Source organism: Lepisma saccharinum, chromosome 15 (genome assembly GCF_977018435.1).
Source record: "Lepisma saccharinum chromosome 15, izLepSacc3.1, whole genome shotgun sequence".
Lineage (NCBI taxonomy): Eukaryota > Metazoa > Arthropoda > Insecta > Zygentoma > Lepismatidae > Lepisma > Lepisma saccharinum.
The window spans coordinates 20120446-20146251 of NC_139243.1; the positions used below are offsets into that span (position 1 = coordinate 20120446).

At 37.5% G+C, this 25806-nt stretch overlaps 1 protein-coding gene across 1 annotated transcript; it reads right to left on the reverse strand.

The window, feature by feature from the left end:
- Cox10 (Cytochrome c oxidase assembly factor 10) lies at positions 1-24041 on the reverse strand. The gene is made up of 8 exons (XM_083136369.1): positions 24023-24041; positions 21121-21269; positions 14505-15108; positions 9631-9826; positions 9160-9335; positions 5612-5791; positions 3336-3470; positions 1-654 (listed from the first exon to the last, which is right to left on the reverse strand). Exons 2-8 carry the CDS (start codon positions 21217-21219, stop codon positions 425-427), a joined length of 1620 nt encoding a protein of 539 aa, XP_082992495.1. The 5' UTR covers positions 21220-21269; positions 24023-24041; the 3' UTR covers positions 1-424.
- Positions 24042-25806: the final 1765 nt, after the last annotated feature.

Here is a 25806-nt window from a genome sequence, read left to right on the forward strand (position 1 = left end):
TACTTCATTTAAAAAATGTAAAATTGTCCAAGAAACACAGAGAACTCTTGATAAAGCTGTAAAATAAACACAGGTATGTTGCAATTGTTTTATAATTAGAATTATAGGTACATTATGAATCATGATTCATGTATATACAATACTGAAAAATGCTCAGGAACATCAATAGACCAACCAATACACTTTTGAACTATTAGTGAAAGACAATCACTAACAACCAAGCGGTAGATCACTGTACAGAACTTTGCTACCTTCTAATTAAGTCATGTCATATTCCAGGAGCATAGAGCTACTAAAATCGATAAACTTATTGCATTTCTCATAATGAGATCGGCAAGGACTAGTAAAACTTCATTCCTGAGGCACATTTCGTGTATAAAATTACCGATTACCTCAATTCGTAATTTTAAATATCTACGCATCGTTAACTTGGTTCTGAAATTTCAGTTGTGATTTTTACACCTAGTGTTTCCTGGCAGGACAAAGCATTGACAGAGTCTTTATCACACTTTGCATTATTGTCCTTTGTTTCGTCCTTGGAGTAGTGTTTTTTACTTATCATCATCAACATCATCAATGCTGGAAGATGGATAAGAGAGAACCTAAATAAGCGACGAGAGCTACCACTGTCACTTTCCTTATGAAACTTCCATGCTGGAAATAAAAACAATATTAATTATTACTGATGCTAACAATAATACTGAAAAGTTAAGTGAGAAAGATAGCTCAACTACACTGGTGTTCAACATTAAGGTGACAAAGGGGAAAGTCGCAAATACGTGCATGAAAATGGACAACACTTTCGGGAAATATGCAACATGTCGCAACACTTCTACCGAAACACTCCAGGGAAGGATAGTACGTGACGTCATTGCACAATTGTGGAAAGGGAACAGCTGCACGACAGGTGAGCAATGTGCAGACGGCAGAAACCTCATCAGTACACAACTGTAGGTGGGTGAACGAGCATGATGGCTCATCACCAACGTCTGGACGATGCAATGCGATGGCAATCAATTGGTCAAATGGAAGCAGGGCAGTACAGGCTGACGAGGCATGGTGGTTGTATGTGTCACGCCAAGTGGTCTCCAGAATGTGGAACCGGTTCCAAAGGACAGGAACCATAACAAGATGACCAGGGCAAGGGCGGCCATGACGGACAACACCAGCCGATGACCGTTATTTGACAATTACGGTCCATCGCTATAGAAACAGGCCTGCAACTCAGCTCTCCCAGGACCTATATGCTGCGACTGGAACCTCAATGTCGCGTCAAACTGTGTACCGACGACTCAATGCGGCAGGACTCTTGGTTCCCCCTCATCCCCCTCACCCCCTATCACCCACGTGAGCGATACATGTGGTGTCGCGAACATGGACAATGGACCCAACAACAGTGGGCATCTGTGCTCTTCACAGATGAATCATGCTTATGTCTCCACAGTGACTTGCGGCGAATGTGTGTATGGCGAGAGCCTGGGACGCATTTTCGATCTCACATCCACGAGGTTGACCAATACCGCTGTGGTGGCATCATGGTCTGGGGAGGGATAATGAGTGGTGAACGTATGCCCCTGTATGTGCTAAACCGCGGCACACTCATTGGCCAGAGGTTAAGGGATGACATTCTGGAACCAATAGTGCGACTTTTCCGAGGGGCTGTTGGCCCAGAATTCTTGTTCATGGACGATAATGCCCCTCCACATTGTGCTCAACTTGTGGATTAGTTCCTGGAAGGTGAAGATATTCGACGGATTCCATGGCCCGCACGTTCACCTGACCTAAATCCGATCGAACATGTGTGGGATGCATTGGGGAGGTGGCTTGCAGCATGTCCTATCCCTCCACAAACCCTCAACGAGCTCCGATGTGGTCTCTTGGAAGAATGGCATGCCTTGCCCCAGGAACTTCTTGACACCCTCATAAACAGCATGGGAAAACGTTGTGCAGCATGTAGTGCGGTTCGTGGTGACCATTAAGGGGCAGTGCCTGGTCACCAGCATGCCCAGGATGGACTTAAACCGTTGTATTCCTTTGTACGAGTTTTGTACCCAATCCAGTAATATAGTTTTTTTTCCTTACATTCTCTTTCTTTTCTGTTCATTTGGTGCATCCTTTCTCTTCTTTGTTGTTTTCTGTCTCCTCTATCAACCACAATCCCGTTCTGTACATCATTTTCTTGTTCTCTTGCATTTTCCATTTGTCACCTTAATTTTGGACACAAGTGTAGGTACCAAACTTGTCTTTCCCATTTTGTGTAGCAACAGCCATTTTATATCATACTAGTGATGTGACGAAGCTGGATACATGCTGCTTCTGATGCTGATATTTAACCAATTCTGGTATACATGATTATTTAAGAGCAATACAATAGCATGTTCAGCATCATCAAGCAAAAGATGCTGTAGAAATTCTGTTTGTGCATTGAAATATTCTTAACCTTTAGCAGACAAAGCCTTGCGAAAGTGTATTCTCACTGAAGACAGCCTTTTCAAGCACATTCTTTTCAAACTTATCACGAAGTACCAAAAAAAATCATAGCTTGAGAACTAATTGTCATAGAGACATGAAACTGGTTTTGTTTTCTTTCTTAAAGTCAAGACTTTTGGTAGAGGTAAAATTAGCGTTAAATAAAGAAGAAAATTGAAGTTTGTTTTAAAAAAATGTGTGCCTGTGCCCCCCCCCCCCACCCCTCCTTCCTTCCGATAGACCAAAGTGAATGAAAAATGTAGTGTGTAGCAGTGGCACATGCCTATGACCATGAAAAGTTTCATTGAAATCAGGCTGATATTTCTTGGCTAAAAAATAACATTGCATAAAGTGACAATGTTGCCAGCACATGGAACAATTTTTGGAATTTTGCTTCTAGCGTTGTACATCACTTCCTGATGAACTTTGTTAATCTAGCAGAATATAATTACATAATATATTTTGTATAGTTATATTTAATACAAAATCATACTTATAATATTTTCTTTAATTAATTCAGTGTGACTTAAATAAAAGCAACAGAAAATCACAGTTTGTGACTTATGTGCCTTTTCCCCTAACACCCTAGATTTAATCACCAATACTGGTCAATATTTTCTGAGTCTGGGTGTTCTTGGCACATTACACTTTCACAGAGGCTAAATATCCTGCAAATTATGCGAAAACACAATCTTCATTACTTTGGCAACATCATTGTGGGGAGAAATGTATTTTATGAGTAAATAATTATCTCATGTGAAATTAAAGCAAAACTCTGGTAGATAGAAACTATATGGTTCCAATTAAAAAAACCACACATTTAAATTTATAAATATAAAAATTAAGGGAAAAAAAATTAATCTTACCTAGGTATACTAAATAGGCATTGAGTGGTAAGGAATCAACAGCAAACATCCATGTTGTGACATCGAAAACAGGAGCAAGACTTGATAATACAAGAATGGCACAGCTGTAGCGCAATGCTGTTCGTCGACAGAGGCCTGAAAATATGAAGTGTGTGATAACTGCTGTTGGTTTAAGGATTATCTGGACACCCTTATTATTCTGAATAGTGTTTAAACCAGTGGCTTGGCTAGTGTTGGCAGTGGTTTCTCACTAGGTCCATCTAGGGGGTGTATTTTCCCTACACACAGCCAAATTACCACTTGTATACAGACACTGCAATACTTAAGTCATAAATTTGTCACTACAACTGCGGCCCCCGTGGCAGAGTGGTTAGCTCATCGCACTACAATGCTACAGGTCCCAGGTTCGAATTCCAGCCTGGGCATGGATGTTTGTGAATGTCCATTCATCAATTTCATCATGTCATCACTCATCTCCATCTTCACACATTAGCCAAAAGTGGCACAAAAAGCAAAGCAAATCGAAATCAAAAGTCACTATAACTGATTGATTTGGTTCATTTAACTTCACATTTCTGCTGATTTTGACTAATCACGAAGATGAGGATGAGTGACGATATAATGAAAATGTTGAAGGCACACTCGCAAAGAACACCTATGCCCAGACCGGGATTTGAATCTGGGACCCCTCGCATCGTAGCTCGCTGTGATAACCACTCCACCACGGAGGCTAGCTTGTTGCCACAGAATTTCATGCAACCAGTTACTCAAGTTCATGTTCTCCCTCCCTCCTCCTCCTCTGCCACTGTCGTATGCAGGGTTCTTTTTTCGGAGAGAGCTGGAATTGGAACGGTGGATATTACATAGGTGCTTTTGTAAAATGTTTTGTAATTACTATTCTTAACCTTTGTTTTAAAAATTGTTCGAAGACAAAAATGGTAATGGGGGTCATTTTAAGGTGGGTTTGCATTTACTACTTTGTCCCCCCCCCCCCAAGTTATTTACTGCATTCATTTTGAACATTTTTATTTTATCAAAATTTCGGGAGGACCTGCAGTGCCATACGCTCGCCCTTGCATATGCCACTGTCCCCAGCACCAGACAATGAAGAGAAACTAGTCTAGTCTGAGAGCTGTATTGTGAACAGTATTCCAACAAACTGATTCTTTTCGTAACATTCATTATAGTATGTCACACTTCATGTATACAAAATATTTTGTACTAAAGCATCATCGGTGGACACTCACCACTGAGCATATACTTCCAACAGGGTTGCCAGTCTTGTTTCTTTTTAACCAGACCTCGTAGAAACTTTTACTGGCGACTTGCTATTCCTAATTTCAAATTATTCCCTAAGTCATCTCATTCATATTTCCTGTTACAATAAATATTTCTATCAAGTTAATGCATGAAACAAGACACTTTTCAGTGTTGGTACATGTAATTTTGTGAATAACATGCACCCCTAGTAGGCATCTTTCTTGAAGATTAGGTCCTTGGGTAGGGGTGATGTGGAAAGACAGTTATTAAGGTTTCCCCTCATTTGGTAAAACCAATTTTCCTGATATTTTCAGATACTTTTAAATACCATTTCACATATTCTAAGTCTTCAACATCGCATGTTCCTGAAACTAATCAAGTTTATTCAACAATGTTGAAAATAAATTATGAAAAATAAAATAAGACTTTACACAAAATATTAAAACAAAAAAGAAAACAGTTGGGAGGAGAAAGTAAAATGTGGTTTTAGTATCTAATCCTAGGAATCTAAATAACACTTAATATCCACGACTTTTTCACTTCTAATCCAGGAATTCTAGGAATACCAGGTCAGTGGAAACTAATTTACTTATATATTCATCAAGAACAATCATCAGCTACAAAGTAGAAAGAAGAACTGGGTTCTATACATAATTATTTTTCTGTTGAGTACTTGTTTAAGTGCGGGTCAATCGGTGTCACATAGTAGGAAGGTAAGAATGCAAGAGTTATCAGTAACAAATGTGAATAATTCACAAATAAATCAATAGAACAGGGATACACAACATACATGATGTAATGGTTACATATGTCCATTTATACCACAAGTATACCATTGTTACCACAAGAATAAGGTAACAGATGACTGATGATAGCACATAGCATTAGTTGGTACATGACAGTACACAAGCCAATAAGGTTCATTTCCCCACTGATATGATGCTATTTGATTTGTTAATTCCACAGTAGAGTTTACTAAATGACTAAGCTTTAGACAAAAAAAAAAATAAACACACCTGGATTGGTTACAGCCATCATCCTGTACCCAGCTCTAGAATAATCCGGTCGAAGATTCCACGACAGAGCATTGAAATGTGGGAACTGCCAGGCATACAGCAGGCCTCCCAAGAGCCATGCTCCCGCCTCTAACGAGCCTGTGCATCCGGCCCAGCCCATCATTGGGGGGATGGCTCCAACTGCAATAATACAAGGCATCAGATTACTCAAGTAGGCCTTCTAAATTGGTAGGCAATTCAATTACTGTTAGTGTGCCTTACTACAAGGTGGTACATATTTTGTCTTCCAATGTCAGTTGGTTAATTGATTGATTGATTTAGTTTATTTTACTTCGCTTTTTGTGCCTCTTGGCTAATTTGCGATGGGGATAAGTGATGAAATGATGAATGGACATTCACAAACAACCAAGCCCGAGCAGGATTCGAACCCGGGACCCTTGGGTTAATTGATTGATTGATTGATTGATTTAGTTTATTTTACTTCGCTTTTTGTGCCACTTTTGGCTAATTTGCGAAGATGGGGATGACATGACATGATGAAATTGATGAATGGACACACAGAAACACCCATGTTCAGGCTGGGATTTGAACCCAGGACACCTCGCATCCTAGTGCGATGTGCTAACCACTCTACCATGGGGGCCGGCCAGTTGGTTAATTGATTGATTTGGTTAATATTACTTTTCTTTTTTTGCAACTTTTGGCTAATCGTGAAGATGAGGATGAGTGATATGATGAAGTCCAGGCTGGGATTCAAACATAGGACCCCTGACATCGTAGTACCATGTAGTATCGTGTCAGTTTGTAGTCCTGTCTGAATGCAAGAGGCATGCACAGAAATTGCCCATGCTTAGACTTATAATCAGTCTGACATTGAAAGCATGTTACAACACGAATCGTGGCAGTGGAGGTGATCATCCGAACAGGGTCCGTTCAGTAAATGCAGCTGAGCAGTGGAGTTGATCATCCGAACAGGGTCCATTCAGTAAATGCAGCTGAGTAGTGGAGGTGATCATCCGAACAGGGTCCATTCAGTAAATGCAGCTGAGCAGTGGAGGTGATCATCCGAAGAAGGTCCATTCAGTAAATGAAGCTGAGCAGTGGAGGTGATCATCCGAACAGGGTCCATTCAGTAAATGCAGCTGAGCAGTGGAGGTGATCATCCGAAGAAGGTCCATTCAGTAAATGAAGCTGAGCAGTGGAGGTGATCATCTGAACAGGGTCCATTCAGTAAATGCAGCTGACACTGCAATGTTCCAATGAAGATTGCCAGCCACCTGTGCTAGAGTGACATGGTATACTGAGGTGGGTCAGAGAATGGAAATCCAATAGAAGTCTCCAGGTTGGAGGAGGTGTATCATCTAGCACCCTGATGCTTCTGAGTGTAGTATCCGATGCAACTCCTGAATGGAAACTGTTTGGATAAACACAGGATGTTTCACTCGTTCTCCGCCCCTGGTTTTTGCTTATAAAAATCAAACTATTGGTTATAATGCAATAAAATTTGCTACGGACATACCTTGGTGTATGAGAAGCACAGTGAGTGTTGGAAGTGGTCACCATTAGCATCAATGCATGCCTGCACACGCCTCTCCATGTTACAGATGGTAGACACAAACACATCAGGAGTTACAGCATCAATTTCCTGCCGAATGCTGTCTTGGAGTTCCATGATAGTCCATGGCTTGTTGCGATAGACCTCTCCTTTTCCAGTATGTGCAAATGATACGCACACGCTGTTCCACTGAGTACTGGCTCATCCTGTACTGTAATCGAGAACCACTGATTGTAAGCGTGAACCACTATCAGGTGCTTCACAACAGCAGGGCCAAGAACTTACACTGAAGGCACATGTCCATTCAATTATTGGCATTTACTGGCATACAAATGTGCGTGCCCACGCGAAGTCTAGATCGACTATAGTACCATCTATAATGATGCCACCATACAACAAGGTATGTCTGTAGCAAATTTCATTACATTATAACCAATAGTTTGATTTTTATACGTGAAAATCAGGGGCCAAGAGTGAGTTCAGTACACTGTACCGCCACTGCCACGATTTATCTCTCAACCAGTGAATGTTCCATGTGTGCCTTCCTTGACGGAGTATTCAACTGATATACACTGCATATAAAATATGCACCACCCTGCAGTATAGCGAGTAGGGTTCTAGAATTCTGTACCTTTCATTTTAATGCTTTCTCTGCTGTCAGCATGGTTTGAAACCCTGATACACATGCTTGTTCTGGGTGTTCCTCTGTGTATCAATTGACATATGAATGTGAAATCGTGGCTTTGTGAGGGAAGGTTGTTCTTGACCTTGGGACCAACTGAGTATCAAGAAAGAAAAGTCCCATATTCTTGTTGATGTTTCTGTGTCAGTACATTTCGTGTGCCCCACACAGGGCAAGATAGAGGCAGAATGGCATCTCATAAGAAAAAGCAGATCGACTCACAGGACTTTGAAAAAAAGTGGTGAGTGAAATTTGTGCTGATGAAGAGAGCGAAAATTAAGTGTTTATTCCATTTACAGATTCTGGAATCAAAATTGACTTGACAAACACAAATAAAGAATTCCGCATGTTATAGTGTCCTTACCCCAACCCTCATCTTGCTGAAATCACAACGCACGCCATGGTTGACAATCAAAAGCGTTGCTACATCTTTTCTCCCTTATCATCTATCAGCAGCCAGCAAACCTCTGGATATGGTCACTGCATCGCCCAGCGGTATGTGTATGAGGGAGGGATGAAGACACAAAGGTTTGAAAACAAAGGGACTGAACCGAATCTTTCGCCAATCTCGAAAAAATGCTCAAGGGAGCAAAGGAAGAACGTCCACGGTGCCACCCTCTCCCTGTCCTGTTTTACGGACAGGGGTAGGAATGGCAAGATGCTTGGCAACCAAACTAGCCCTCTTTTGTCGGTGTGCACTACACCCCTAGATTTATGGCTGTAGTTTTCTCTCGGATTGGGGGAAATGAAGGACGTTATAGCTTAGTGAAGCCTGCAATCCATTTCAATATTTGCAAAACTTTTTGGACAAAAATCTCAAAAGTCACATTACTGCTGAAACAAATTGATATGCACATCAGTTTTTTTAGAACATAATCAATACCTTCAAATTCCACAGATCACAAACTACAAAGATATTACAACAAATCAAATGTGGGCATATTTAGGAATCTTGTCTGACAGGAAATGTTAAGCACCCAAAAATTGATCATGGGTCCACTAAGCCCTTTTCCACACTTCAGGATAAAATCAAAAACGTGTTACCATAATTTTCACAGAAAGAGAACATACTAAAAATGTATGATATCAATCAATCAAAATTTACAAATTTTGTTTCTATTAAGAAAATATATTTGCATGCATTTTAGGTTAATTTTATTTAAAATGCCTGCCAGGATCATGGTGGTATCTAAAGACCCTTGCTGTCAGGGAAAGAGTTAAATTAAAAACACATGAACCCAGCCAACACTCTTATGAACTGATTCGGAATTCTACACAGTAACACCATAAATATTTAAAAAGACAACCTACCTATAGATCCTACCCATGTGTTGAGAATGCTTATCCTCTTCATAGGAGTGTAAACAAGAGTGTACAGGAAGAGATTGGCTGCTCCTAACATAGCTGTAGTTGTGTTTACTCCGTATGCTAGCATTGCCAGACCGGAAACCCCACACACCGTAGCAAACGTAACTGCATGGACAGGTCTGCAAGCAAGAGAATTATGCTTACAATATTTTTAAACGTATGAACAAATGTCTCATGAAGGCAGCATGTATTGTCCTGAAACATTACATCAAAACTTGTGTTTATATACTTGTAACCATAATCTACAAGAGAAATGAGATAAATATACTAGTGAATCATGCACATCCATGTTTCAACATAAATTCATCTTATGATCACATAAAGTTATATAATGTGAAACACAATCTACCTACAAGAAATAGTACACAACTTAAGACTTATTATCAGAGGTGATAAATAAGGAGGTACTCTTACGTGACAAGTCCTCGCACAAGGACCCTGTTTTTTGTCCTTGACATCTGAGCATCAAAGGGAACCTCAAAAAACTGATTGACAGTGTTTGCAGCACATGATGTGAGACCGGTTCCGAACAAACACAGAAGCATGGTTGATATTTCTAAAGGAGCTGGTGCCATTGCATAACCAGTCACTGTCGTAATCACAACCAATGCTGGAAAAAGACACGACATACAGATATAAATTCTGCAATATAATTTGCAGGATTTTCACTTATTTTAGCAAAACAAATTTCCTGACTTTTAGGGAGTTTTCAGACCAAAATGACAAGTGACAGCAAGCAATATGTGTAACTTGAAAATGAACCTTCAAAATAGATGCACCCTGTTGTAACAGAATGACTCAACAAGCTGCATATGTCGCCTGCATGTCACTCAAACCGAGCCTTTTTATCAATAGTCTTATTGGTTGCACATGCACAGTGAATGATGGTCTACAGAGTGGATGGGGACCACATCTCTTCACTCGGAAAAAGATGATTTACAGGTATTATCAGCATTTGCTGAAACCCCTCCCACCATCCTCCAACATCTACCAGTATGTCCCCCTTAAACCATCCCCAAAGCCAACATGAAACACAATGTAAATCAATGCTCTTTTAGCCTGAATATGTACTTTTGTATGGTATTTAACATCTATTAAATGTTACTGTTCTGGCATCCCACTCATTTTTCTGGAACCATCACTATAATGATCAAAGACCTAGGAATGGAAAATACACTGTATTGCCAACAATGACTGGATCCCCGTCCAAACTGTAAGGAGGATCGCCCATATATCATCAATACATGTCATTATCCACTAGAGTGACTCATGAAGAACAGTGAGTGTAGACATGTGGACAGTGTGAACTGAGCGAGTCTGAATAGGGTATGATCATTGGTGCCCACAGATTTGGGTATTCAATCCATGAGATTTTGGACAGGTTTCAAATACCATGTGCAACAGTCAGTGATGTAATGGTGAAATGGAAGCATGAAGGTGTGATAAAACAACAACCATGACTCAGAAAGGCACAAAAAAAATGACCGATAGGTAGGGACGTGAAGTTTTCGTTATATTTTCCTCTTAATATCGATGTTATTTTTTACTGCAATTCAGTGTTATTTTTTGAGGATTAGGGCAAAATTCAGTGTTATATAAATTTAAAATTGGTGTTATTTTTACTATTCCTTCCATCCTTAATATTTTCACATTGTTTTAGTTCTGGAAAATTGAAACAAATTTTAGTTTTAATGACAAAATAAATATGGCTGATCTTTGTGAGAAATGACCATATTTCTTCCATTTCGAAAACTATTTCATCTCATCAGCCACTAAATATGAAATGTTTATTGAATGATAACACCCAAATCTTTTAAGAAATCAAACACATCACATTTCTCTAACAATGCCAAAATATTCCACTGCGACAGTTTTGTGTACACACACACACATACCCCCCACCTCACCTTCCCTCCAAATCACAACAGGTGATTCTCTCTGAATATTTTCCCGTGCCTACGAAATTTCTGGGAAGATCCTCCTCCCAAGCGAATTCTATTTCAGGACGAGGCTAAGCACTGTTAGTCATGTCTGCGCCAAACTGCAATAAATGAAGCGTGATAATATCTTTTGAATCGAACTATCACCAACTACGCTACGAATGACAGAATAGCGCTTCTTTTTTAACAGAAGTGTTATCCCCAGTTTATATTGCATATTTCATGGATTTTTTTGTGTTAAAGTGTAAAATTCGGTGTTATTCTGAAAAAATTGCATAATTCAAGTTATTTCACGATTCCTTAACACCAAAAACTTGCCTCTTTTACCTACCCAAATACATTTTAAACACTTTATTTTGCTTTCCTCAACTTTTCGGTGTTATCGTTAAAACAAAAACTTCACGTCCCTACCAATAGGGATTGGTGAGTGCTCTGATGTGTTGTGAACACTGTGGCCACAGACTATTGAATGACATCAGTAAGTGATGTCAGTACTCAGACCATCTGGTGAGAAGTGGTGGCAATGAGATTCCATGGGAGAGCTGCAGCATATATGCAAATCATTACTACCCAGATCATGGTGGTCCCTAGAACAATGGAAAAACATCCTGTTGAGTGACAAATCACGCTACATGTTGTGGTGATCTAATGGATATGTATGGACATGACGAATGCCCAGGGAGTGGTTCTCATCAGATCGTATTCTGCTCACCGTGAAATTTGGTGGGGGTAGAATCATGCTATGGGGCTGTCTTGTCATGTTTCATTTATGTGCACGTCCATAAAGCAAGGGCTATATCCGGATGGTTTGAAGATACGAGAGTGAATGAACTTGACTGGCCACCTCAGAACCCTGATCTCAACACCATTGAGGATCTGTGGGATGAGTTAGAGTGCTCAACTGTCATCCAAGTCAAAATCGCCTGAACACCACCACAGACCTGTTCTCCATTTTGCCCAAGAAATTGAAGCACCTAGCAGCCAACATTTACTGCAACTGGTGGAAAGTCTTCCTTGAAGGGTAGAAGCTGTGATAGCAATGAATTGCGGATCTACCCCAAACTAACAACAGACAAACTCCAGGTAAGCACATTCCTACTGGTGTCCGGTCATTATTGGCAATATAGTGTACGTGTGCACATAAAAGAATACCCTTTGAAAAAATGTGAGAGATGAAATCATGCATTACATGTTAATTGTTAGGTTCATTTTGGGTGGAAGCATCACGATTTGTAAGAAAATTGCACCTCAAAACTCGGAATACACATTAAAAATCTGTATAATACTGAAACTTGCGATGGTGAAGCTTCAAGACAGGATAGATCAGGCACAGATGAGGTGGTTCGAACACATGAAGAGGATGGATGCAGAAAGATTACCAGTAAGAGCTTACAATGCACAAGGAGTGGGAATAAAGCCAAGTGGCAGACCAAGATGTCTGTGGAAAGAGCCGATAGGGGAGAGTGTTAGGAGAAGAAGACACGATTGGAACACCGTGGAAAGAGAGGAGTGCTGGAAGACCAGGAAAAAAAGGAGAGGCTTAACTTGTATGCCAACCCTGCCACAAAGCAAAGTATGATGATGATAATACTGAAACTATGCATGTATATTAAAAAATATAGTTTTTAACAAAAATAATGTTTATTCACTTGCAACTGCATGGAACAGTACATATTTGGAAAATAGACACAAAGCTTATTAAAAAGCCTTAAATTTTATTCAAATGGATGCCATTTGAGGGAAAAGTAATAAAAATTTCAAGCATTTTGAAAAAAAAATAATAATGTGGGAATTGACAGGTTAATCCTCTGCAGAAGTAGCTAATATACAGGGTGTTCCTTACATTTGCAAAAAGCAAAAACATACTTAACATGACTGAAAAATGCTTAAAATGTATTCAATCAAACAGGAATGGCCAACTATGTATACATATGCCCTAATGAAGCACCTTTATTTAATTCAATCTTTCATAACATGAAATCCTATACACTTCAGGAATATCTTTGCCAAAAAATTATGCAGTCGTGAAACAATTCAACGTAATAATTATGCATTCTAGTTTTTTGGACTTTTAACCACTGTTATTTTTTAAAAGAGATTTACCTACGTTTTGGAGGCTGAATCTGCCTCCGTCTTCAGGGTAGCGTGTAGTCTGTTAGGTCACATAACAGACTAACAGACTACACGCTACCCTGAAGACGGAGGCAGATTCAGCCTGCGAAACGTAGGTAAATCTCTTTTAAAAAATAACAGTGGTTAAAAGTCAAAAAAACTAGAATGAATAAATCACCACTGATTAGCTACAAAGAAGTAATAATTATGATATTACATGCTGACAATGTTACTATCTGTACATTTTGAGTACATTAGGATAATTACTTTGGTATTTTGACATGACAAAATGCTTCAAACAGTGTTGTCATATGCACACTTTACTTTTCATGATCTAATTTCTCACAAAGGAATAACTTTTGGGACTTTCAACAATGCAAATCAGTTCCTTCAAACTAAGTTTTACACTCATTTAAAGTATATTAAACACCTTACTCACCCTTCTGTGTAACTTGCAAAAATCCATTACAGAATTAGAACCCAAACAAACTGTTTCTACAACGAATTTGAAAGTGGAAAAGTAATTGTATTCTGATGAGGCACAGTTTTCAATCACAACCTTTCAGTTGACTCTGTTAAGTAATCACAACCCACTAAAGGCAGAATCACACAAAACTTCTTTGTCTAGTAGGAATGCCCTAGTTGTTGCTGAACTGGCTACTTGAGTGGAAATCAAGGCAACCGCGCTGGCTGCTCGACTGTTTTTTGATGATTAGACCATGTTCTAATTGGAACTGGCTTTCTCGGTTGGATTTTGTGGAACAGCCAATCAGAGCGAAGTCTGGCCATGTGAAGATAATCTGTTAGTTTGCCGAAGGAAAGTATTTTGTCTGTTGTTTCCAAGTGTTGGTGGTTTTTGTTCACTTCTCGATAAAAGAAAAAGTAACAGGGATGAAGTGCATTCATGTTCAGTTCATTAATATTTAGGTATTTATGCAAAGCGATGAGATTTGTACATGACAAATATGATTAGCAGATAATAAAAATCTTATTATTACAAGTGTATTAAATGTTTGACATAATTAGATGATTTTATATATATATATGAATGAATCCTGCGAATCTAACGCATGAATATGCATACCAGAGTTCATTAAAAAACTTGTTCAGTACCGACAAGTACGCGTGTGAGGCAAAAACTAGCAGATGGGTAGCTAGTCTAGCGCCAACTAGGACTTTCCTACTGGAAATCCAGTTCCGTGTGATTCGGCTTTAAAATAAGAAACAAAGACTTACTGGTGAGCCGAATTTTGGAGAGCATCAAGTAATACTGTGGCAGTTTCTTAACTTGTAATTGCATCTCTTGCCATTCCAAGTCTTGAGGCAAAATGGCATCATGGAGCCTCGTCTCCTTTGCTTTCGATCCCTTGATTACCATCGCACTATCTTCAGCACTTCCTTCCTCCACTACACTTGTAAGCAAACTATCTCCCTGTGCTGGGGGAGACAAGGGAACAGGCGGTCTTTCTTTCAGCATTTCATTCACTTTCTGAAGATATTTATTATTCCTAAGAAACAATAGTAATTTCTCTCCATCTTTTTCACTCATGGAGGATATTTTATCACTGGGAGCAAACCCCTTTGTGTCCAGCAACTGTCCAAGGGAGCGAATAAACAAGATGGGAGGCTCCTGGGTGGAACTAAGATTGACGGGAACATCATTGTTTTTGTGTTCAATAAAAATAGACTCATCTATGGCTACGTCATCTTTACTACTAGTAAGAACAGCCTCTGAAGTTCTTTCCGGAACTGAACTTGAAGAAATGTTCTTCTCAAGGTGGCCATTTGCAGCAACATCTTTTGATGTCTTCACAGCAACTGCTGATGTGGTCTTCCGCCTCTGTGAAAATAGAGTAAACTTTGATTTTAAAAATAAAACAAGTGGAAAAGGAATTTATTATAGAATGGTGACTGTATAAACACTCAAAAAAACTTTCTTTTATTTGTTTATAATTTCAGAAATAAAGCACACACCATTTTAATCTGGCTACATATCACAAATATAAATGTAACAAAACAATTGCAAAAACATTCATGAATTCTGAAATCAGTTTATTTTGTCATTCTTGTAGATTTTTTTCAATTGAAACTGATAATCATCCTTGATTACAGCTACCGAAAAAAATACTAGTTATGGTAGCTTTTTGGGGTAGTTTCTGCTAATTTTTATAGTTTCACACCTTAGTAATAATTGAGACCCATATCAACTCTATGGTACGGTTCTCTTTAACTCTCCGTACCCCCAGGAGAAAGTAAATTTTTTTGTGTGATTTATTAAGATTATGTTTAATACAAATGATTTCTGCTGTTTTCAGCTCGCGGAGATCTATTATAATGGAGTAATTAAAATTTTTTGGTGGGACTATTTATTACATAATTTTCATCGTCACCATCCCCCTGTAGTATGAACTACATCTGTGGAATTATGTACTATGCATTGGTTTTGTATAAACATTCTTTGTTTTTTGTTTTTTTTTGTTTTACAGAAAGTATTGGTTTCAAATACTTTGTTGTTGGTTCACTATGTGTCCAAGGTTAGTCCATAGACTTGTTTTCCTGATACTGGTTGTCTGTGACACACTAAACAGTTGGCAAAAAATGAACAAACTCAAAATTCCAAACATAAATAATCAGTGACTGCATATGCCGAGATGCCACTAAAATTGTGTTTGATGCAAAACTAATTAATAAGATGCTTATCACAATACTTCCACCTTCTACTCTGATTTAGAACTTTCACCTCTGCCCTTGTGAGTAGATGGATATTTGCATTATTTATGAGAAAGAATGCTTTCAATGATTAACAAGTAATGAAATTTTCATATTGGTCAGCAAGTTAACCACATACCTCCCTAAACCCCTCGATATTTCCTCAACACCCCTTAAAACTTTCACATAGACCAAATTTATGACCTTTTGACTCTAAATATACTTACACCCCCAGAATATGAACTTGCCCACTCCCCGTGGGTGGAAAATTATGGATAAACTGGTATTGGTTTCCTCAAAAAGAAAATAAATTCTCAACCATTTAGTTTTAGTATAATTATTGTAGCTAAAGTGTGCATTCCGTATCCATATAAGCCAATGTGCACACTAAGGTAGCACACCACAACACCTTCACTATGCCCAAGATTCTGCAAGGAAGCATGCCTTTTCCACGTTCAAAACGGCTTGAATTCATCAAATTTCCTTGAAATTTTGATATTTTTCATGAACTTTTTATCTTCTGTTTCGCCTAAAATTTTGCATGTGAATTGCATTTTCAAATTCAGATAGATATTTATATATATTTTATATATATAAATACACTTGTTGTAGTTGTGCTGTCTAGTATGTTTGTGTAGTAGTTGTGCTGTCTAGTATGTTTGTGTTTGTCTTGTGTAGTAGTTGCGTTGTGTAGTTTGTTTATGTTTATATTGTGTAGTAGTTGTGGTGTGTTTGTGTTTATATTGTGTAGTAGTTGTGGTGTGTTTGTGTTTATATTGTGTTATAGTTGTGATGTGTTTGTGTGTGTCTTGTGTAGTAGTTGTGCTGTCAAATGTGTTTGTGTTTGTCTTGTGTAGTAGTTCCTCCATTCATATTGGGGGTTAGGCGTAGAACTGACAACTCTGCACTGTAAAAAGAAATGTCAAGAAACAGAAATATCAGGCCATGGATGTTCCCAAGGTAAAATATTCCGGAGGTAAAATAGTCCCCCGTTCGGATCTCCGGGTGGGGACTACTTTGGGAGGTCTCTGGACTAAGGATAAAATGTACGTTACGAATAAGGATATTAAATTAGGCACCTGGAATGTGCTGAGCATTTACCTGGGGCATTTCAGTATACAGTTAATGAGATAGTTAAGTATAAATTAGATGTAGTAGCTGTCCAGGAAGTTAGGTGGCCAGGAGAAGGGAATTGTAAAACTAAAAATTATACTTTTTTCTATGGTGGTACTGAAAATCATAATTTTGGAACAGGCTTTTTCATAAATAATAGAATTATCTCGGCTATTAAAACAGTAGAATTTATTAATGATAGGATATCATATGCAGTTTTACAGGGTAGGTGGTGTAAAATTATTTTAATAAACATACATGCACCAACGGAAGATAAAGATGATAATACTAAAGATGATTTTTATACAGAGTTAGAACAGGTCTTTGATAAATTTTCTCAGTATGATATGAAAATTCTGTTAGGTGACTGTAATGCACAGATGGGCAAAGAAGAGACATTTAAACCCACGATTGGTAAAGAAAGTCTTCATGAATTAAGTAATGATAATCGTATAAGATTGATTACTTTTGCAACCTCAAAGAATTTAATTGTGAAAAGTGCCACTTTTAAACATAAAGATATCCATAAATATACCTGGTCTTCTCCAGATGGTAAAACTCATAATCAGATAGATCATATTCTCATTGATAAGAGAAGGCATACTAGTATAATTGACGTTCGTACACATAGAGGTGCTGACTGTGCCAGTGACCATTATTTAGTAATTGCTAAATTATGAGAAAGACTCTCAGTGATAAAACATAAGCAACAAAATCTAAAAGTTATAAAATTTCATACAGGAAAGTTTACTGATGAAAGAATTAAGAAAGATTACCAAATAGATGTGATGTTTTGCAGGATTTAAATGATGATGAAAATATAAATGAAACAGACGTAAATAAGAATTGGGAGCACATACGTAATGCAATTGAATCAGCAGCTAAAGAAAGTATAGGATACCATAAACCAAGAAAAAGTAAGCCATGGTTTGATAATGAATGTCATAATCTAATAGAAATAAGAAATCAGGCTACACTTATGTGGTTAAATAACTCTGATGATACAAATCTAAACAATTATAATAGAATAAAGCAAGAAGTTAACCGCATGTCTAGAAGTAAAAAAAGAGATTACTTGAAAAGCAAAATTAACGAAATTGAAACAAACAGCAAAAATAAAAATATCACAGATTTATATAAAGGTGTAAATGAGTTTAGAAAGGAGTGGCAACCTAAAGTAAACTTGATAAAAGATAAAGACGGTGATTTTCTAGCTGACCCAAGTGATATTCTAAATAGATGGAAGAACTACTTTAATGACCTTTTAAATGTTCATGTAGGAGATAAATCAGAAGTAAATGAAGTGCACACAGCAGAACCTTTAGTTCCAGAACCTAACTTGACTGAAGTTAAAGATGCTATTAAAAGGCTAAAGAATAACAAAGCACCTGGCATTGATTTAATACCAGCTGAGTTAATTAAATATGGTGGAAATTCATTAATATGTCACATTCATAAATTAATTTGTTTAATATGGAATAAAGAAGAAATCCCTCAACAGTGGAAAGAATCCATAATTGTTCCTGTGTTTAAAAAAGGTGATAAAATGAACTGCAATAATTACCGTGGAATCTCTCTACTCTCAACAACATATAAAATATTATCTAACATTATTTTAACAAGACTAACCCCATATGCTAATGAAATTATAGGCGATTATCAACGTGGATTTAAATGTAACAGATCAACTACAGATCAAATTTTTCACATCAGACAGACACTTGAAAAAAAATGGGAATATAATCAAAATGTCCATCAGCTATTCATTGATTTCAAAAAAGCATATGATTCGGTCAAAAGAGATAAATTATATAATATATTAGTCGAGTTTGGAATACCTAAGAAGCTTGTTAGTATGATAAAAATATGCACCAGTGAAACAGAAAGTAAAATTCGTGTGGGTATTAATATGTCTGACAAATTTACAATTCATGATGGGTTAAAACAAGGAGATGCATTATCTCCATTGCTCTTTAATTTTGCCTTAGAATATGCTGTTAGGAAGGTAAAAGAAACTAAAGAAGGACTAAAATTAAATGGTGTGACTCAGTTGTTAGCATATGCAGATGATGTAGACTTACTGGGGGATGATGTGAATACAATTAAGAATAATGCTAAAATATTTTTCAAAACTGCTAAAGAGATAGGTTTGGAAGTTAACAAAGAGAAAACTAAATATATGCTTACAGGCCGAAACCAAGTGTTAGGTAATAATCAAAATATAGTTATTGATAACAACTCGTTTGAACCAGTTTCCAAATTCAAATACTTAGGAGTAATATTAACAAATGAAAATTATATTAAAGAGGAAATAAAAAGTAGGCTTAATTCAGGAAATGCATGTTACTTCTCTCTTCATAAACTTTTGTCTTCTTGTTTAATATCTAAGAAACTAAAAGTTAAAATATACAAAAGAGTAATTTTGCCTGTAGTATTATATGGATGTGAAACTTGGTCCCTTACATTGAAAGAGGAACATAAATTGAGAGTATTTGAAAATAAGATCCTTAGGAAAATCTTTGGACCTAAAAGAGATGAGGAGACTGGTGAGTGGAGAAGGTTACATAATTCAGAACTACATAATTTGTATTCATGTCCAGATATTATTAGAATAATTAAATCAAGAAGACTTAGGTGGGCAGGCCATGTGGCACGAATGGGAGAGGAAAGAATAGTTAAGAGGATTCTTGTTGGGAAACCTGATGGTAAGAGACCTGTAGGAAGACCAAAACGAAGATGGAGGGACAACGTTGAGATGGACCTAAGGGAAATCGGTAGGGATGGAAAAGAGTATATAGAACTTGCTCAAGATAGGGAAAGATGGAAGGCCTGTATTGCTGCAGCCATGAACCTTCGGGTTTAAGAAGGCTAGGGAGTTAGTTAGTTAGTATTGGTTTCAAAAGTCATGACCTGATGGAAGAATGGCAAATGGTTGTGAAATGAATTTGACATGTTGTTACATTATGTTTGTGGTTTGTATCTTTTAGTGGTATTGGAAGTATCTGAGATTGAAGGTTAGCAATTCTGGTGTGACGTCAGGTGGTGCGAAATTTACTGCAGACAATGTTTCAGTGCAAGTCACAGATAGACTCATCACACCTTCTTGTCAAATGCTGTATTGCATCAGATGTAAGCGTAGAATGCATTCGCGATTAGGTTAGGCTTGTTAGGTTCAAATCTCCTAGCATAAATGCTGCATTTAGTCTAACAATGAGAGCATTTAGCCTGACGTCGGAAGACAAAATATGGATTAGACCAAGAAGGTGTTTGCGTTTGGTGCGATAAGTGAGACCTGCATGTCACATGGAACTTGGTTATTTGTTTGTAAGATTGGTGTGTCTATAGTGTGCAAGTGACCGGGAACAAGAAATGTGTCAAGTGCAGCAGGCAATATTGCAGAATGTGGGGATGAAGTTGAAAATACAGAAGAGAGCGGAGAGTGGGTTGGTGGAATTTCTATTTATAGATGTTCCAAATTTAAGTTGGATTGTTGCTGACCGGAACTTGTTTGAAAATATGAAACTATCTCTGACATGCATTTTTTCAATTATATTTCTGTGGTCTTATGAAGTTTTGTCTTCCTTGTGTCTCTAGTAAGTACTTTCGAAAATTATATATTCTTGTTCATATTGGAAATAGTTTTTAGGTTTGATGGTGATAGTAATTTAAGGTCGTTGTTACGTTTAGTGTGATACTTTTGCTGCTGTTTGAGAATTTTTACAGAAAAAAAAGTGCAATTAGTCTGGAATAAGAGTTTGTTTTAATTACATTGGCAAAACTTTGGGATCAAATATCGCCATTATTTGCATTTTCTGCACACTGGAACCACTTTTATATTACGTAAAACATCAAAATTTGTTGATTTAAAAAAATCAATGTAATTCCCGAGGGGGTACAATGTGTCAACGGCCTCAACTCTACATCAAACACATTATGGAAAGTCTGGTAATACTTCGCTTCTGTGAAGCAATCTACAATGTACACAACAGGTCACACACAACAACATTACCTTTTAGCTTAAACTAATTACCTGTGATATCAAATTACCAACTCGGTAGAGACATGATATTCTGCTCTGTACTCTACATACTTTTGAAGTTAAGACAAAGTTCAGCATGACTATACACATATTAAGATTGCACAATACATATTTTACTTCGTTTCGTTGACCACATTTATCTGAAAAACAAAATACATATATTAAAACGTAAAATGTTTCATGCAAAACCACACAATAAAATTATGTGAATAATTGTTTCACAACTTCATAATAAGAGAGAAACTGCAAAGTTCCAACTACAGATAATAATATGAGTCACATGAGTTTTCTGCTTTCAAATATTTACATTTTATGAACTGTTGACTATGAAAATATCAGCTTACATGCTGATTGTGTTACAACCACATGAAAACAGCTGTAAAAACATGAATTAATATTTCACTTTTAATATAACATGTACATGCTTATTTTGATCATAGGAATGATTGTACCAAGATTTAAAGAAAATATATTAGAACTACACATTACGAAAACAGAGCATACATAATAATTATCTTTAATGGTGCATATTGCTTCTTGCAATTAAAGTTTCATGGTATGATAACAGTTCTGAAAATTATTTATGTAACTTATAGGATTATATTGTTTCGAAGAACATTCGGTAACGGTTCCGATTGTTTTATGATTTTTTCAAATTCTCCTAGCAGGAAGACTAATTATTGTAGAATTTTGGCAATCATTGTCACACGAAATTTGAACCTTCCTTAAAGTAATGAGCACTGTTTGGATTTCGAAAAAAGTTATTTACAACTTAGAAATTACCTTACGCAAGCATGCATGCTTCCCATGGACAATGTATTTTCTGTTGACAAGCGACTGTAAGTATTGTAGACTAGCAGCAATTAATGTAGAAGTAAATCGAAAACCTTACGAGAATGCATTTAGGGACTTCATTTTAATGCTAAGAGACCCAAACCTGGCCTGCCTAACCTATCTACGAAAGCATATATTGAACAAAATCTTAAGTAATTGCTAGAACTCCGCAGTGTGTGTTAACCCTTAACTTGTGAGGTGCTTATACTGGGACATACTTTGTGAGGTATGTCTGTCAGACCACTCTGAATTTTTTCACCCCTGCCTCAACATAAATTACCAATTTAACTTTCTGATATTGAAAAATAACACATTCTGGGTATTAGTGACTGATTTGAGAGCAATTAATGCCAGAACGTAAGTTATATAGCTACTATATTCATTAGTTTATTCACCTACAAAAAATATTATAAATGTGAACATATTCATTTCACTTGTTGTACTGTCAAACATATGCAGAAAAAATAACCTTTTACGATATATTTACCAACTAGTAACTGCAATTTAACTTCAGAAAGTAAAAAGTGTTCAAAAATATTTTTAGTTTTTCATTTTCTAATAGAAGACTGCACGTTACTCGCCATAACGCTCCTTGTGAGGTACACAAAGCAGACTGCACTTGTCAAGAAACAAAGCTTCACTCTTTACATGCGATAAGCTGGCGAGAAAATGATGCTGTGAGGAGGGCCAAGGACACTATTGCGTAAGGCAGATGAAAGGTTGCGACACTAGCTTGAACGAAAGGTGGTAATCTGAAACTTCCAGAACCTCAAACAGTCTGTGAGACCGCACCTCACAAGTTAAGGGTTACAGAAGTAAATTGAAATTGTACAATGATAAAATTGCATTCGTAGCATGATGAAATCGCAATAAAACAAAATAAACTTGGGCCCAACAAAACATTGAAATTTGGGTAAGAATTTACAATATAGAGAATATCTCCATTTTTGTTAATATTTGGTATACTAACTAATTTTGGCCTTCTAATCACAAATCTGTTGTTGAAATGCGGGGTCACGTGTGCAAATTGTACATTATGCACAGGTAGCACCATGAACCATGCACGGGTAGCCCCACAACCGGCTAGAATCTACTTGCCGTCCTTTTTTTCCCTTTCGGTGGTAAGCGATGGGGGTTAATAACACTGCAGGCTTGTGTTTGCATTAGCGTTGTGAATGCGTGTGCTTCGCTAGTTTGCGTTCAGGGTGGTGATTGTTTTTTTGTTTTTGTTGTGCGTGTGTATTATCAGAATGGGGTACGTCTGGTTGGATGGCTTCTGGAACAGGAAGTGCTCGGCAATTACTTTCAGGACCAGAGACAAGTGTTTGACATGGTGCGAGGAAAACGGATTGTTGAAGGACAAGATTTGCAGGATACATAGGTGCGAGATGATTCTGGAAGTAAATTATGAAGCTGTAGGAAGGTTTTGATGTGAAAAATTGGGGCATTTCCAATGGAAAAGGAGTGCGGAAAAAAAAACAACTTATAGATAGTGTAAAATACGTTTATCCCCAGTAACAATTTGGTGCATCGTTGAAAACCCTTATTGTTGACTTGTTTCCAGGCTGCGGCATTTCTTTTGGTAAGTACTTTTTTTATTCTTTCCAGTTACTAATCACGATGGCACCACGAACCATGGACGGATAGCCCCACGAACCATTCATGGGGACGATGTATGCCTACGAGATTAGGTTAGGCCTGTTAGTTTCCATTACCACTCTATTAATCGAAAAATTCCCTCCGTACGTTCAATTCCGCATATCTGAATAACAATGGTTTTCCTCGATTTCCTCCTACACGTTTTCTTTCCTCGCATCAGGACTGACATTTTTTAATTCCTTATACAATAACCTTTCCAAAGATATATTACACATATTCCTTAGGAAAAGCATCTAATATAGACTCTTACCCCACAACCATTCATGGATAGCCCACAAACCATTCACGGATAGCTCCAAGAACAATTTTCGTTAAGGTAAGGTAAGGTTAGGTTAGGCAAGCTTAGTTAAAATTTTGTTCATAAATCAATGCGATACAGCTCTAAAAAAAAATCCACTACATCGGCTTTTTTCCCGGGCTTAATTGAAGATGACGGGAGTGTTCCCCGATTTGTTTGAAATTTTGTATACTTTCTACATGAGGCCTCCTGAACCTGAATCTTTACATTAGAATTTCCAGTTCACATCTGTAACTTGAAAATTTCATGTAGGTTAGGTTACGTTTGGCAAACATACTTCAAATAACACTAAGCTTACCTTCGAAGTCTGTAGTGTTTACAATCCAACGGTGGATACAGTGTTGCCACACTTAAAATCCACACTCAACATGTTCCTCTCCTTCCTGGTTGTCGCTATCACTGTCACTATCGTTCTGCTCATCGCGTTCTTTTAACGGATCGTACAGCTGTCCTGCAAGCCGGAAAAATTCTATTGTGCGGTCTGATCTTAATTGCAGGCACCTTTTAAGAAAGATATATTTTGCAAGATAACCTGAAAAGAAAATTTTCCTTGTTCCGTACGAGTTCAAAGTTACTTTTGCATGTCTCCATGCAGACTCAATGCTACTCGTGTGGGTACCGGTTTCCTCATCCACAAATGTGATACTATGGTTTACTTTCATGCGGTCTGTCCCGCCATTCTCAACCAGTCCTTCCTCTTCAAGTGACAAACACACTGTGTGGCACAACACTGTAGACAGCACAACTCAGTGGCCACATTCCACAAAACATGGCTTCCTCACTTCTTTCCAGAGAAATATCGCCATTATGAAAAGAAATATATTACACTATACACACGTAATATCCAAATTTCAAACAGTGACCGGGACATCAGAACCTCTGATACTTCATCCGGAAAACTTATTTGGTTAGTATATTCTCTAGTACTTCATCCGGAAAACTTATTTGGTTAGTACATTCTCCTTTTCCCGATTTGCACACATGACCCCTGCATATTAACAACAGATTCGTGATTAGAAGGCCAAAATTAGTTAGTATACCAAATATTAACAAAATTGGAGACATTCTGTATATTGTAAATTCGCTCCAAAATTTGCAAACAACATTTCAAAAGACTCCGCCGAAAAGAGTTGTTATGGGCATAAATGTTCCAGTCAAGAGAATAAAATGGAACGAGTTTACAATACCGGACCACTCTCCAATTGATATGAAATTTCGCCTACTCACTAATTGAGACCTCCTAATCACAAATCTGCATGTAATAATTCGCGGTCAAGTATGGAAATGTAGAAACAGCAGGTCCATGGAAGATGCCATTTTCTCAACAAGAAAAATCAGTGTGCAATACACCGTTGCCAAACGTACCTAATCAAACGAGTCCACATTCCTAAATAATATTTTTTTCATTGTATTTATGCTAATGGAACCTAACCTCACAGGCCTAACCTAACCTTGTAGGCATTCCTCGTCTAACGTCGGAACACAAGGTAGGAAAACTGTTGTGCGACAAGAAATGCGAAAGAAATATAGTTGTCAATTGCTTTGTATAGAGAATCATCGTGGTATTTTAAAAGGTTATTCTACAACTTCTACACGTTATTTTACGATTTCCATGCTTGACCGCCAATTATTAGATGCAGATTCATGATTACGAGGTTTCAATTAGTGAGTATGCAAAATTTCATAGAAATTGGAGAGTGGTTCGGTATTATAAATTCATGCCAATAAAATATTGTGTAGCAATATGATCTTCCGAAAACCTTAAAATACATAAATAACTCAAATACATTAACAAGATTTGAATCAGGATAACAAGGGGAAGTCACACAGTTTCTGAGGGGGAAGTTCTAAGTTTGTGTAAAGTGTAAAACGAGAATATGTATCAA

What these genes read in the sequence shown, in the direction of transcription:
- Cox10 (XM_083136369.1), bottom strand. Translation starts at nt 21,219, where the DNA reads ATGTGTATAGTCATGCTGAACTTTGTCTTAACTTCAAAAGTATGTAGA. An exon ending in CACATGGGTAGGATCTATAG is followed by an intron (nt 5,792 to 9,159) that starts GTAGGTTGTCTT and finishes GTATTATTGCAG; the next exon opens with TTGGAGCCATCCCCCCAATG. An exon ending in GATGGCTGTAACCAATCCAG is followed by an intron (nt 3,471 to 5,611) that starts GTGTGTTTATTT and finishes TCATATTTTCAG; the next exon opens with GCCTCTGTCGACGAACAGCA.